Source organism: Microtus ochrogaster, chromosome 4, assembly GCF_000317375.1.
Source record: "Microtus ochrogaster isolate Prairie Vole_2 chromosome 4, MicOch1.0, whole genome shotgun sequence".
Classification (NCBI taxonomy): Eukaryota; Metazoa; Chordata; class Mammalia; order Rodentia; family Cricetidae; genus Microtus; species Microtus ochrogaster.
The window spans coordinates 62,299,102-62,314,404 of NC_022011.1; the positions used below are offsets into that span (position 1 = coordinate 62,299,102).

A 15,303-nucleotide genomic window follows, 5' to 3' on the forward strand; every position below is an offset into this window, starting at 1 on the left:
TTTTCTTTTTTTAATATTTATTTATTTATTTATTTATTTATTTATTTATTTATTTATTTATTTATTATGTATACAATATTCTTTCTGTGTGTATGCCTGAAGGCCAGAAGAGGGCACCAGACCTCATTACAGATTGTTGGGAGACACCATGTGGTTGCTGGGAATTGAACTGAGGACCTTTGGAAGAGCAGGCAATGCTCTTAACCGCTGAGCCATCTCTCCAGCCCCTGGATGTTTCTTTATAAGTCATAGCTACAGTGTTTCTAAGTTTCCTAGTATCACTGTTATCACAGTCATCTGGGATGAAAGTATTGGGGAAACTACTGTTTTTAGTCCTGCCATTTTCCAGGCCCCATTCACCACCTCTTATTCTGATGGTATTGTATACAGAATGTTTCTGCCCAGAGGCTGATGCCTCTACAGTCTGACAGCTGCTCTACTTGTTTTCATGCTCTCCTTTTACCTATGCTATTGCTAGAGCAATATTTTATATGTTGGATTATGTTGTTTCTGTGATTAAAAGTACTCAAAAACTGTTACTGCTTTACACCCTATGATGTGTGGTCCACTATATACCATCTTATAATTCTTTCTCCATAGTATACGATACCATCCAGCATATGCATCTAGAGTTGTATTTATTTGTTACTTGAGATGGTTGAGAAGATACCACTCAATTTTCTCTTACATTCAGATAAATAATCCCAGGAGAGGAAAACTTATAGTATTCTGTATGCATCCTATTTCATAGTTTATTATTCCACTAGTTTGTAGGCTCTTGAAGACAGAGTATGTAACAACTGTGTTTCCAGTGTTTGTGAGGACTGATCATCCTGTAAGCACTGAATGCTAAATTCACTTTGTTTTGTGTAGAGTCATATTGAGACAATAACATTATTCAAGGGAATTCTTTTAATAAACAGTCAGATACTTTTAGGGCTTTGCCTTGATATAAATCTTGAGACTCTATTTTTGGAAGATGTACAATAAGTTGAAGTATTCTAGCTTTTATAAGACAGTGACATGATCAGACTCAAGAAGAGCCTCTAACTTTTGATTATATAGGTCACGTTTCTTTTGCTTATGCTGAAACTCTTTCCACACATAGGAAGCTCGCACACTGAGTAAACTGAAGGCAAACTGGTTTTTCTGGTGATAGTGAGTCATGAATATGAGACACTTGGTATACTCCTATTATGCCTTATTGTGGCAAAGAGTTAATGTGGTTTCAGTAAACTGTATGTGAACTTAAGTTTTCTATTTAAGATCCATATTCATGCTGATAAAACCTACCACTCGATCAAGTGAATATTAGAGTTCAGAGATGACTTACCTTAAATGAGATATGAGGTTAGCTTTTTGCTCATTTTAAAAGGTTATATAACTTAAACTTTAGTATTGCATTATTGTTCTTTTTAAAGTGACATCAGCTTCTTTTGTTTATATTATCATGATGTTTTGTCTAGTTGTTGGTTTGAGGTGGAGTAAGGGCCTTCAGATGTTGGGGATCCCCAAGTAGAGCATGCAAAGTAATCCCATTGACCTTAATTATTAAAGTAATAATAGGTTGTCATTTCATGCTGTGCCAAATTACTATCCACTGAGAAACTAAGTTATCTGTGAAAATGCCTTGTAGGGTAAAGATGTAGGGGAAACTTACTAAGTTTTATTGATAATGTTTAGCATGCTAATATTAAATTATACTTATAGGACAAGTCTAATATTTATGGAAGCACACTTTCTAAAATACATTTTTAATTAAAATATAAGTACCTCATCACTTTTCTCCTTTTCCCTCCTTCCTGCAGTTTCCCCCTTCCAGTTTTTTCCATATCTATCTCCCCCCGCACTCTCTCTCATTAATAGCTTCCTCAAACTATTTTTTGTTACATACGTGTATGCATAAATGTAAAGATATAACCTGCTAAGTCTAATTTTGTTGGTTGTGTATATGATTTCAGGGATGATCCCTTTACATTGGATTTAGCCCTGGGAAAGGTTAATGTTTTCTTCTTTCTGCACCTATTAATTGCCTGTGCTTCTTTATCTAGGGGTGGAATCCTGTGGGAGTTCCCTTTCTTAGTAGCCACTTCCTAGTCCTCTGACTCTTAAAATTTTTCTACCCCATCTTCCATACTGTTCCCTGAGCCATAGATGCAGGAACTGTGATGTAGATGTATGTTTTGGGGCTGGACTCCCACAGTCTGCTGATTCTGCATTGTGTCCATTTGTGGTGTTTTGTGATGGCCTCCATTTGCTGTAAAAACAAAGCTTCTTTGATGGCGGTTGTTAGTAGCTTCGCCTATCTGTGCATATAGGATATGGTTTAGAATATGGTAAGGAATTGTGCTGATCTAACAAAATAGTGTTAATAGATTGTTTTCTAAGGTTTATGGCCTCATTAGCCTTGGGAATCTACATATATTTTCAGGCATTATTTCCCTCCTTTGAGGGGGCCATAAGTCCAACCAGACAACTGTTGGTTACCACTGACATGTGAGTGCCACTTATTACATCTTTATGGATATCTCATCATGTTGGTCATTGTGCATAGGTGTCACAGCTTCCCTCTTTTGGTGACTTGTATAGGATTTTTCTGGTACCATGGAAGCTGGACCACATGAAGGAGGTTTTTAGGTCTGATCCAGTTTGAATTAGTGTTGTGTGGCAAAATTTTTCCTTGGAAGATGCAACACACTTGTCTACACACCCCAAATAGGATTACCATAACAGACCAAAGTCATGGATATCACCAAAGTCCAGCCTGGTGAACCGTGAGTTTTATTGGAGTTACTTACTATATGGGTGACATGTTATATAACAGGAGCAAAAATGACTCAGTGATAACTGAATCACCAAAGCCGAGAACCTGGAGTGTACTACACAGCCTGCTGGCAGTTGGAGGGTGGCCTTTCCTCATGGCTCAGTTCTAAATCTCTTCTAGGCAGCTTCACTGATTTCTGCTTCCTCTACGAAGCTGGTTAAGGTTTGGCTTGTTAGGTCTGCAAGGGATTCTCAGCTTTTATTGCGTATTCTGGCAAAGAGGCTTAGTGAATCTGGTCAGTTTTAGGGACTTCCTGAAACTGTTATGAGTTGTTTATCTTCCTGTTTAAGGAGTTTTCTTTCAGGACGCTGTGTTTCAATTACCAAGGAAGCTGTTACACACAACTAGGTTGATTGATTAATGGCTAGAGTTTATTAAGACATGATTTTTTCCCCCCATTTTTTCCTCTTTTGCTTAAAACAGGGCTATGTTTGTTGTATGGACACAAATTATTTAGAAAGAGTTCTATCAAAAAGGAAAAGTCATCTGCACTTTTCTTTTATCACTTTCTGAAAATAATTTTAAGATTGGTGTGCATCCTTGGATACCTTTCTCTAGCTCCATCTGTTACAATTTCTTTTTCTTTCTTTCTTTTTTCCTCAAGACAGGGTTTCTCTATAGCTTTGGAGCTGTCCTGAAACTAGCTCTTGTAGACCAGGCTAGCCTCGAACTCACAGAGATCCGCCTGCCTCTGCCTCCCAAGAGCTGGAATTAAAGGCGTGCGCCACCACCGCCTGGCAAGTGATATATTTTTAAGCGAAACTTAGTAGAGTGTTATTGAACGCTTAGGAAATACTATATAGTATAATGTGTGTTTATACAAATTGTGTACATTTAAGGTATACAGTGTGATATTTTATCAGTTTAATAAAGTTCCTGTGAGATTTCTGATAGCAGAATGTACATTTCATAAGTATTCCAACCATATTGTTTTAACATGCTTAAATGCCATTTTATACTTGCACATCTTTGTATATGTGTATTCTTAAGAATGGTGCAAGGCTGCTATAGATATTTTTCCTGTGTGTCCCACTGTGGTATATAATTGTTTTTGTATTAGCAATTAAAGTTGTAACCTCATTTAAAATGTACTTCCAAGCAAAATTTTAGACATTACTGATATATAGTAATGAAAAAACTAAAAAAATTACCCTCACCACGCACACAGATTTTTTTCTAGTTACAATTTCTATATAGTCAGGTGGAGATTTTCTAAAATTTCTTTATCCAAAAGCAAAAAGGGATAAGAGGAAGACAAAAACCTTGGAGTTAAACCTAGTTAGAGTAAAGCTACATATTACACTTATTTGTTAAGGCCAGTTCTTTGAGTGCCTTGGCAACACACACACACTACTGCAGGTGCCCACCCGCCATTCAGTTCTTCCTTTTGTCAGCCTAGAATTGGGATCATGAGTCTAGACCAAAATTCATGATTTGTCTTTTATCTGGCTAGCAGGAAGTAGCCAGGAGGAGGCAAAACTTTTCCCGTACACTCCTTGTTACTCGAACTCTAGCCTAGACGTCTTCCTTTATTCCTTGCTACATCTAGAATCCTTTTCTATTAATTTGAAATAGTAGAAGTAGACGAGTTCATTTGTTAATAAAATAAATACTGTGGGCTGCTGTTCTGTTTTTGGCGAATCTTTCTCTTGGTGCTTGTGTACCTGCTCTGAGCCCTGCACTAAGCATGCTACCTAGTACAGGTGCAGGAGGGTCCCCGATCGCCCTCTAGTGGCTCACAATTACATGAAGGTAAGATAAAAATTGGCTGTTTATTTAACTTTGTCATTTGGAAATGAAGGTAAAGAAATTACGAAGGGAGTATCCAGTGGAAGAAAGATCTGATTGATATTCGGTAGTGCTGAGAGAACTCTGTTTGAAGTGTGGCCAGTGTTAAAATGCTCAGTAACTGTCTGCTGTCATTGTTGCGGCTTCAACTCAGAAGGAATAATTTTCAGTGAAACTCTTACTGATATAATACTCTGAAATATCTGTTTCAGAAAGTTCATTTTATTGAAAAAATATCAGGGTGCTCACAGGAGAAATGACACTTACAATCCCGTCCTGAGTGACAGTGCCTGGGCTTTTATTCAGTAATTATTATCCATTGAATGGCTTATTTCAATAATTAGATGGAGTCCATAGAAAACCAAGGAAAACTGATTAGAGTTCACTGCTTCATATTGAATATAGGTTTTATCTGTTCCTAGATAGTTTGGTAGTTAAATATTTTCTCACATCAATTTCCATTCTTTCACCTTCACTTAGAGGTTATAAATGTTAAAATTTATAAAGTAGGGTTTCTTTATAGCTAGTCATAACCCTCATGCTTTTGAACAGCAGCTGAGAGGAGAATGGGCTTTCCTCCCATCTCTTAGGATTCTGTACCCCAGCGCTGGCTGCCCTGTGCTGCTAACAGCCTCGGGAGTCTGTCCAGTGTTTGTATTATCTACATTGCTTCCCGTTTGCTTTCAGGAAATGTACAATGAGAGAAGCTATAAGGAATCTTGGGATCCAATTAATAGAGCCATGGCTGAGCATTCGACAGTATCAGATTTATTCATTTATTAATCTCTATGCCTGCCTTTTTTTTTTTTAGCTCAGAAACATTGTTACTGTTTTACTTTACGGATTTTATGTCTGTTCTTGCTTGTTGATAGTGTAAAGAATGAATTGTGACGTTTCTAAGAATATATGATAATTAGATGGATGACTAAGAGGAGACACATTGGGAATTTGTCAGTTTTCACAGAGTATGGACACTTGATAGTCATAAGAAGAGGTTGTTGAATATGGTGTCAAAAATGGAAATTACTTATCTATCTAACTAGATACACTTAAAACTGTATGTGTGTGTGTGGGTAAAACAGTAAAGTAGTATATGTTATATGTGTATTTATGAATAGTATATCAAAGTCTCTATTTCTAGCGTGATTTCTTTGAATTTTATATGTGTATAGTTAACTGCTTTCCGTACTTGGATTATCTCTTACATTACCCATTCAAGGATAATGATTGTCTTTTCCAAACCCGGTTTTCAGTAAATACAGCACTTGTCCATGTGGTTGTGTAATCTAAAATCTAGGATGTGTCCCAATGTTTTTCATTCCCAATTGTCCCCTCTACTGCTTCATTTTTTTTCAGGCTGCTCTCCTCAGGGAAAACTAGTCAGATGTCTTAAAGGTGCTTAAGCTCGTGATTTCCCTCCTACTGATTTTGGTGTTTAGTTATTTGTTAGTGCAAATCATCAATTAGTCCATCTGCTGTGAAGTTCATGAGAGCCTGAGTGGTTAGTACTTGACACAAACAGTGCATTTAGGAAACTTGTTTGAATGAGTGAGTAAATGAATGGGTGAATGAAGTCCTGTATTCTTTTCTGATGTTTGACAGTAATTTCATTCCTTTTTGATAAGCTGCAAGTCTATTTCTGATCTGGAAACCTGAATACTCGGCATTAACGTGCTTATTTGATTTTTAGTTACTTACAGTTACAGTGCAGAGTACTCAAAGCTACCCTTCCATTTTGTGAATCCAGACTGTTTTGTTTGGTGAGCTGTTGTCTGTTTGTATAATCAGTAATCTCTTTTGCATGTTTTGACTGCATATACTGTAACAATTTTTCCTTTGAAGAAGCTTGTTGTTGGTGCTTCTCGTTTACCTTGTGTCTTTTGTTTGTCCTATTATTCATTTATGGAGAAGTATATCCAAAGAGATATACTTAAAATCTCTTTATGTCTTTTAGTTAGTTTAAATTTTGGGGGGTTTTGTCTTGCCCATTCTTATCACATTAAAGCTTGTTTTTATCCTTATTATTTTTTGACTTGTATATTTTATAGCTTATTTTGATGTTCATTAGGAAGTTTACTGAGTAGGCATACTTTTTAAGATAAAAGTAACATCTTCTTGCACTGACGTCTTTATCTCTGAAAGTTCTTGTGTTTAAACAAGATCTCAGTAATTCTTGTGTCTTTGCATTCCCTGTAAGAGAGGAACCATATTCTGGAGTGCTTAGGTTCACTCATGGTATGGTAGGATTAAGCTAGCTTTTTGATGGATCATGAATAGTCCTGGATGGTTATCACAGGATGAAAATTCAGCAAACAATTGGTATAGATAATGGGTTGTCATTTCTTTTTGTTAGTGGCACTGTTCTCTGTAGAAAGAGTGGCATGTGGGGAATGTGGTCATCTGTTTGGAAGTGGCTAATGTGCATTTTACTTAATTTAAAATTCAAGCAGTTATCTCTTTAGGGGCGACTTGTTCTCTATTACTGTCCTGTTGTCCTCAGGCTGTGAGGAAAGTGTCTGGGTACTCATTTCCAGGGCACTGCTTCGTACTCAGTTGTACATACCTTCTAAATTTAAAGTTACTGTAATACTAAAATTGTACTTTAACTGCTAACAAATGCTCAATTCGAAGTATGAACTAATTCACCATTCTTGTTGCTACAGCTGGGCAGGGAGGTTTATAGCAGACCTAGTTTGTCACCAGGTTTTGTTGGTTTCTGGCCATTGTTCTTCCTCGTATGTTTTCTTCCTAGTTTGTGTTTAATGAGCATACACATAGCCACCCAAAACATTATTTTGTGTTTCATCATATGATATTATTGCCTTCCAGAGAGGTGAGTTATGGTCACTCACTGGAAGTAGGAAATTTCAGAGGTTCTTATGAAAGCTGTAAAAAAACAAAACAAAACAAATAACAAAAAAAAAAAAATTAGACCTGAGAGACATTACAACTCCCAAAGGGTTTACAAGCATGAAAATGTAAGTTTGTTTCTTAGAATCCATAGAAAAGAAAAGAGGGGTAGGGGAAGACAGGCAGATTGGGGGTGATGGTTCATGCTTGTTATAATCCCAGCGCTGGAGAGATTGAGGCAACTGGGTTCTAGGGCTTGCTGGCCAGCCTAGCCATCTCGAGGAGTTCCAGGCCAGTGGGAAATGGCACTTAGGAATGACTGCCCATGTTGTCCCATAACCTCCATGCACACACCCATGAAAGCTGGTCTGAGAAAATTGGATTCCTTGGGGCTGTTTGGTGGTGTTTGTGAAAGGCAACACTGCCCTCTGCTGTTCAGAAAACAGTTTCAGCTCCTGTCCACCCCAGTTCAACTACCTGTTTACTCCTGCATTTAGACTTTAAAACCTTTCAAGTAATAAGTAATGCTTAAAATTTATTTTACTTGCTGGCTTGAAGCCCATTGGGTCAGGTAATTTGAAGTTATTTTAACATAAAAAATTATTTATTTTCACCCTGATAGGTGATATTCAAGGATTTCACCTTTACAATTTTTTATAATAATACTTTCCTCTGGTTAAAAGGAAAGTGCTCTTAATTCTTACCTTAAAACTATAATCCATTGAATCACTGTCAACTTTTAAAAAACTAATTCATTCTTTCTTTCACCTTTGTAACTGATGTGTCATTTTTCATTTCATTCTAAATATGAATCGTAATTTCTTTTGCCTGTGTTTTTTCTTCACAAGCACGCCTTTCATATAATGATAGAGGTAAGATGCATTGATGTTTGCTTATGGTTGTGAAAGCTTTTGTGGATGCCCACAGAACATTTGTCCTTAGAGTTTTGTTGTTATTATTGCTGTACTTTGTATCCTTTATAGTTTATTTACATTTTTGTCATAAAATTCCCGCTTTTGTATACAAATATGATTCACTTGGCATAGTTAAAGGTTTTGAAAATTTTTTGGAAGTATTTGTACTTATCTAAGGTAGAATGTAGAAAGAGCTATTTCAGCTGAACAGAACATTAGACCTAGAAAACCAGTATTTGTAATTTTTTAATAATATTTCATATATTTAAATGTCAGTGTTCACTCATTTAAATAAGAGATTATTTTTTAGTATAGCTCATTACTTTTTAACTTAAAAATCTGTATTTTTCAATGGCATCTCTAGCAAATGATTTAGCTGCAGAAATAGCAGCACCTTTGATAAATCCCTACCTGGAAGGTTGAGGCTGTTTGGATTACAATATATACTTAATTGAGAAATAAGCAAAATTGATCACAGATGGCTTTGCTGCTCTTCTCGAATAGTGTCGCAGCATTGGGTACAGTTATGTCACTGGGCAAGGTGCTCTGGACAGTGGGGTTTTACCAGTAGCTTCATATTCAACATATCTTTTGATGTCTTAAGAAGGAATACAAAGTCAGAGCCACTTCTGATGTTTTATGCATTCAGTGGTCGTTGAAGGAGCACTGGGAACTCAAGGAGAGAGTCTCAGAAATTCTGTAGTCCTTAGAGTTGCTGCCCTCCGAGTGTTTCTGTGCAGCAAGGCAATGCCATGCTTTTCGGATGCCATCATTTATGACGTGTTAAGTTCCCATTTGTCTCCTCAAGGGTTCATACATTTAATGATACACTCCTCATCCATACAAACACATACTGAGTTTTTCTGATCAAACAGCTATAATGATGCTAATAAACTGAGAATCATTTCTAATGTTATTATACAATAAATGAAACAGAATTTAGGGGTGATTTAAAGCTTCATTCTAGTAACTTCTTAAGAAAGAAAAAAGGTATGTCGATGGTATAATGTCTGTGTAGTTATTTTATTATGAAGCTGCTTATTAGCCCAACCTTGAAGTCTTTGAGAATATTAAAGTATACTTAAGACTACATATCAAAAGGTTTTGATGTTGATAAGAATAAACCTTTGAAGGTCATTTTCTTCCCTTCTGAAAATTGGCCAGTGTTTGTTTAATTTTTCATATTGTTGGGAAATTTTGATAGTTGTATGTTTTGTAGCAATTAATAGTAGAACTTTGAGTAAAATTGTAATATTAAAGCTTGATTCAAGATTTCTCTATGAAATAAAATTACATTAAGAAATTTACTAAGGAAAGCCTAATAAGCCTGTAGGAATTTTGAAGTTTATTTTACATCTGGAAAACATTTAACATACTTTGAGCTACTGTTATGTTATTGAGATGTTAAAGAAATCATCTCAATTTTGTGTCATTAACTGGATTTATGTCTATGGTTGGTGCCCCTTTAAACACAGAACAAATATGTGTTAGTGATCTCTAGAGACACTCCTGGTCAGTGTATAAAAGTGCTGTCAGATGAGAGTGTTATAGTTGTGTTACCCTCTTTTTTCTTTGTTCAATTATTACCTGAAGGTTTTAGTCATACTGCTTTCAAAAACTGATCCTTATCGTTTCTATTTAGTTATTTCTGTATAAACCTGTACACTTACTCTTGGGCCTTGTAGACTAGATTGTTTTCTTGCCTTTGAAAGAGCAGTATTCACCTTTCCTCTCCAGTTGCCTAGTCAGCCTTTTCCTGTCAGTAGAATCTTAAAAAAAGGCAGAAGACAGTTAAGGACTGGTGAGGTGGGACACGATCCTCATAGCCACTTTCCAGAGAAGACAAAGGCTTCCCTCCCTGAGACTCACTGTGAGCCTGGCCTTCGTGTAGGCTTTGGAGACAACCTCTTTGGTCCATCACTCTGCTAAAGAGAGGCACTTTGATTTTATTAACCTGTGATATTTTTAGGTAGAAACAGCAATGTTGGTAGGCATTTAAAAACAGTCATGACTTGAGAATCAGTCACAGGAAGTCTTCTGTCTTGCTTTTTAAAATAGGAGTTTTCAAGCCTTTAAATCAGGATTATCTAGAATCTGCGGTCGTTTTCCATGTAATACTTTGCATTGTTTCTCTGCTTGGGCCATTGTAATGCTTGATAGAAATTTTTTAGACTCACAGACTAGTGGCAGAAGGATGGATACAGGGAGTGCTAACAGTCTTGAACATTATGGAGTTGTAAAAAGGGAGAAGAAAGTTAGGGTGAGATGCAGTGATCTAGGATACAATGCCATTCTCAAGTATCTGAGGTACCACCAGGAGTATTAGTTCCTTCTCACAGAACTTTTAGCCGTTGAAACATTTCTGTTGCTTTGTTCGTTATTTTCCAGAGGCTTCTTACATCTTGCTTTAGGTGCAGAGAGTAAATTGATTGAATACTTTCAGCAAAGGGTTGTCATTCTATTGGTGTAGGGAGTTTTCCTTGCAGTCCTCCTTTTTATGTATTATACTGGCCTTATTTTTAAAATCCATCATAGTATCACTCTGTCCTTTATTCACCATTACAAGTTTCCAACTATAACTACCACATTCTGAGATTTTCATTTGTTCTTTGTTTTATATTTCTCTTCAATTATCATGATTTTTATTTCTAGTCAGTTTTGGGAAACAGTTAAAGGGATGAACTATTAGTGTTGTGAAAAATCAGAATGAATGAACAAAATGTTTGTCTATAGAAGCATTTCTTTTAAGTGCTTTTGTATTTTATATACTTGTTTAAGTGACCGGGCAACAAAATCAATAAAGAGAAAGTTAATACTAAATAGCCACTGGAAAAAATAGTAGATTTTGAGATTTTTCTTTGAGAAACGGTTATACTTTGCTGTTTTGAATCTTTTCAAATCTGCATCATTTAAGAGAGTGTGAGCTGAACAAAGCCAATGGTGTACTATTGAGAGTGTTCTGAAGTTCACAGAAAGCCTTGGGAACAGTGGTTAGACTGGGTTTCCAGTTTTTTCACCTGCTGTTCCTAAGTAGCAGTAGTGGTAATGTCGTTAGACATTGCCTGCTTGTTGGTTCCTGCTAACACCCAAAGCCCAGTTCTTGCAGGCTGAAAGCTAAGGTCACGCTGGCGTTCAGTCACTTATGTGTTCACAGTTTCTGTCAGTACCTTCTTCAGTCTCCTTACTTTTTTTCTCATTTCACAATCGATGTCTCATGTTCTGCTTATTTACAGTATTATTGTTATTTACCTGTAGGACCCAGGACCACCCCCGCCTTCCCCATTACTGGGTTTGAAGCCATTGCAGCTGTTAGAAGTGAAAGCAAGGGGAAGATTTGGTTGTGTCTGGAAAGCCCAGCTGCTTAATGAATATGTGGCTGTCAAAATATTTCCAATACAGGTATGTTTATTAAAGTTCTCTATCTACCTATGTGTTTTTAAAGCTGTAACCATTTAGAACGTTATAGCTCATAAACAGCTTGAAAACACAGCTATGTATTCTAAAGTGATTGTGTTAGTGGTGAAAGCAGTCTAGCCTGTCTGTGCTGCACTCACTCACATCTGAGAAAGGGAATGATCACAATAAATAAACATATAGTCAATCTTTTATTAATAAACACTAAAGACTAGTATTCTAGTCACAAAAATAACCTGTCTGAGTCATTGTCCTAATATCCCCTTGACAAGAAAGAACAACAGATAGTGTGATTTGTTTTAGAATGGCTGTTTGAGCTACATGACCAGACTTTGAGTCCTTTTCATTGTACTTTTAGTGTTCATATATAATTATTTCAGTTTTTGTTGGTAATTTTTCAGAGGCAGTGAATCAGATTTCCAAAGTATTTGTTTTTCTTTGAAATGCAGCTGAACTTCCTATGAATGCCTGGCCTAAGGCAGTCTGTACTGCTGCTGTTTTGCTGCATTGCTGGTTGACTTTAGGGCTTCCACCTTCTCCTTTCTCTGGTAATACACTCCTGTAGCATGGCACCCTTGGTGTTGAAGTCTTGGCTACTCATACTCAACCTCCATCACCACAAAGCTACTACAGAAACAGTTTCCTTAACTACCTACGTTTTCGCCTCTCACCTCCTCTAAAGCCTGTCCCACAGAGTCTTTCTCTAGCTCGGCAGCAGTAGAGCTCTTTCACAAAGAGAAGCATTTTGTTGTGCTAAGATTTGTAGTAAGCTCTAGGAAGTCACTTAGTGTGTGAGGAATCTTAACAGTTAGAAAATAATGCAGACATGAAGAGTAGAAATAAGAGCAGCTGTTTTATCTCATGCTTTTATGGACAAAGTAATGATTTCATGTTATATGCTCACATATTATGTCTATATACATACATATATACTTTAGCAACCAAAAGCACAATCATTCTTTTACTTCACTGGAAAAATAATTGATTTTGTAAAAGTCAGAGGAAAAGCCAGAATTTCATCTTGGATCCAGAGATTTCCTTACCATTAAATTATAGTGTAACTCACTTTCATTGACCTTTCCTAGTGAAGAGAAACTAATCTTTTGTCAGTATATAATAGACATAGATAACCTGCAGGAATGAGTAATTGATAGTCTTTAGAAAAATAAAACCAATAGGTATTGTTAGCTTGCTATGGGAGTGAGGGAGGGGCAGACTGAAGAGAGATTTACCTAATTAAGGTGGTACCTAAATTTACCTTTTAGGGAGATGACTGTGAATAGTAGCATAAATAGTTGCCTACCATAAAGTGCTTGCAGAACTTGTAAGCAGAATGTGTTGCTGTGTAGCATACAAGAATGCAGTGTTTTTTGATGAATGTCTGTGTTTATAAATGTAGCAACTCAGAAAAGTAGATTATGAGGGAATGGGGTAGGATTCCGTAAATAACGAGGATTTATTATGGATTATCATTATTACCTGTTACAGATTTCTTTTATAGAAACAATGAAAGGTCACTTGTATTTAGCTCATTTTATTGTTGTATCACTTGTTCTTAGCTTATTTTGTCACTGCTTCAGAACTCACTCCATCTGTCTCAGTGTGATTTATTTTCTTGTACTTTTTGTGTTCTTATTGTGATTTTTTTTCCTTTTTCTTTTCTTAACTGTAGGACAAACAGTCCTGGCAGAATGAGTATGAAGTATATAGTTTACCTGGAATGAAGCATGAGAACATACTGCAGTTCATTGGTGCAGAAAAACGAGGCACCAGTGTTGATGTGGACCTGTGGCTAATCACAGCATTTCATGAAAAGGTAAAACAACTTAATACTTAAGTTTTGTTAAGCTGGACTTGGCCTACCTACCTAATGTTAGCTGTTGTATTTCAAGAGAGGAGTATGTTATCATAGTTGATTAATATTTGATCATATATCACTTATAAAAATCTTACAAAATTACTTTAAGGAAAGAACAATTTTGTACCTAACCCAATAATCACAGAGCAGCCCTTAGCCTTGCCTTCCTGTGCTGCTGCAATTACTTCTCCTAGGGCTGCTTTAGAATAGACAGTGTTTATTGTTTTCCATGTATTACTTATGATACAGTTTGATTTTATGAACGCTGCTTTTTTCTATTTTTATTTTTTGCCTTATAATTCTTTAATGATGAACCCCGAGTCAGTAACTTGGAATTAGTGCCAAAGCACATGTGTTTTTCCCTCATTTTTCAGTCAAATTTTTTTTTTTTCAAGAAAATTCATTTGTGCAGCACCGGCTGGCCTCATTTTTTTGCCTTAACAGCCTCCCAAGTGCTGGAATTATGGCTTTGCATTACCATTGCCGGCTAAGATACTTGGTTTGTACAATGAGTGTCATCTTTGTTAAGTGTAACTGGTTTTATATTTCACTTAGTATTTGATCATAAGGATCATAATATCTTTAGAAAGATTTTGTGTGTGTGTGCGCGCACATGCACGTACACACACGAATACATATAAGGTCCTTATGTAGAGGTTGATGTTTTGGATGTCTTCCTCAGTTTCCTTTCCTTTTGTTTTGTTTTGAAGCAGGGTCTTTCACTGATCCTGTAGCTCACTGATTTGGCTGGCCAGTGAGTTTCTAGGGATCTGCCTGTCTCTGTGTCCTCCTAGCACTGGGCTCATACACTAATGTGGATCTGAGCATCTGAACTCAGGTCTTGATGGTTGTGTGACAGGCCCTTTATCAACCAACTTATTTCCTTAGAAATATTCTGCAGATTAGTGGTGGTTTATGTTTTCAGTGTTGTTCTATAATGTTTTACTTTTTTTTTTTTTTTGATTTTTCGAGACAGGGTTTCTCTGTAGTTTTTGGTGCCTGTCCTGGAACTAGCTTTTATAGACCAGGCTGGCCTCGAACTCACAGAGATCCGCCTGCCTCTACCTCCCGAGTGCTGGGATTAAAGGTGTGCGCCACCACCGCCCGGCCTATAATGTTTTACTTTTAAGGTTAATTTTTTCTAAGATTTTCAGCTAGTCTTTTCTTTTTTAAACCTTCTAAAGTCATGGAAATGAACTTATTTTGGCAATAAGGTTTTAAAAATAAGTCTCTTGGGGTTGAATGTTCATTAATGTGAGTTGGAAGAAAATTTGAGCAACTCTACAGTTATTGAATGATTGATTGATTAATTATGTACTGAAAGGAATGCATTGCCTCCATATCCAGAGAAGTTTCCATCTATGTAAAACTTTCATCAAGAGCTTCTGGGTTTCCCTCTCTTTTCTTTAGGGTTCGCTGTCTGACTTCCTTAAGGCTAACGTGGTCTCTTGGAATGAACTTTGCCACATTGCAGAAACCATGGCTAGAGGATTGGCATACTTACATGAGGATATACCTGGCTTAAAAGATGGCCACAAGCCTGCAATATCTCACAGGTAAAGCAATATTTGTATTTTCTTTTCGTAAACTCACAGGCTTATTATTTAAACTTTATTCAGGGTAAAATTTATTTTTGCCTTGATTATTCAATCATA

The 15,303-nt window shown here is 36.5% G+C and overlaps 1 protein-coding gene across 2 annotated transcripts in view; it reads left to right on the forward strand.

Moving 5' to 3' along the window:
• Acvr2a (activin A receptor type 2A) overlaps positions 1-15,303 on the forward strand; it is a 76,866-nt gene that overhangs the window by 50,397 nt on the left and 11,166 nt on the right. Inside the window, exons 5-8 of one of the 2 annotated variants that reach the window (XM_026777095.1) lie at positions 8,311-8,334; positions 11,632-11,775; positions 13,463-13,606; positions 15,059-15,204. In XM_026777095.1, coding sequence (XP_026632896.1) covers positions 8,311-8,334; positions 11,632-11,775; positions 13,463-13,606; positions 15,059-15,204 — 458 coding nt within the window. The remainder of the gene's footprint in view (positions 1-8,310; positions 8,335-11,631; positions 11,776-13,462; positions 13,607-15,058; positions 15,205-15,303) is intronic. The other variant, XM_005346388.3, reaches the window with a different exon arrangement.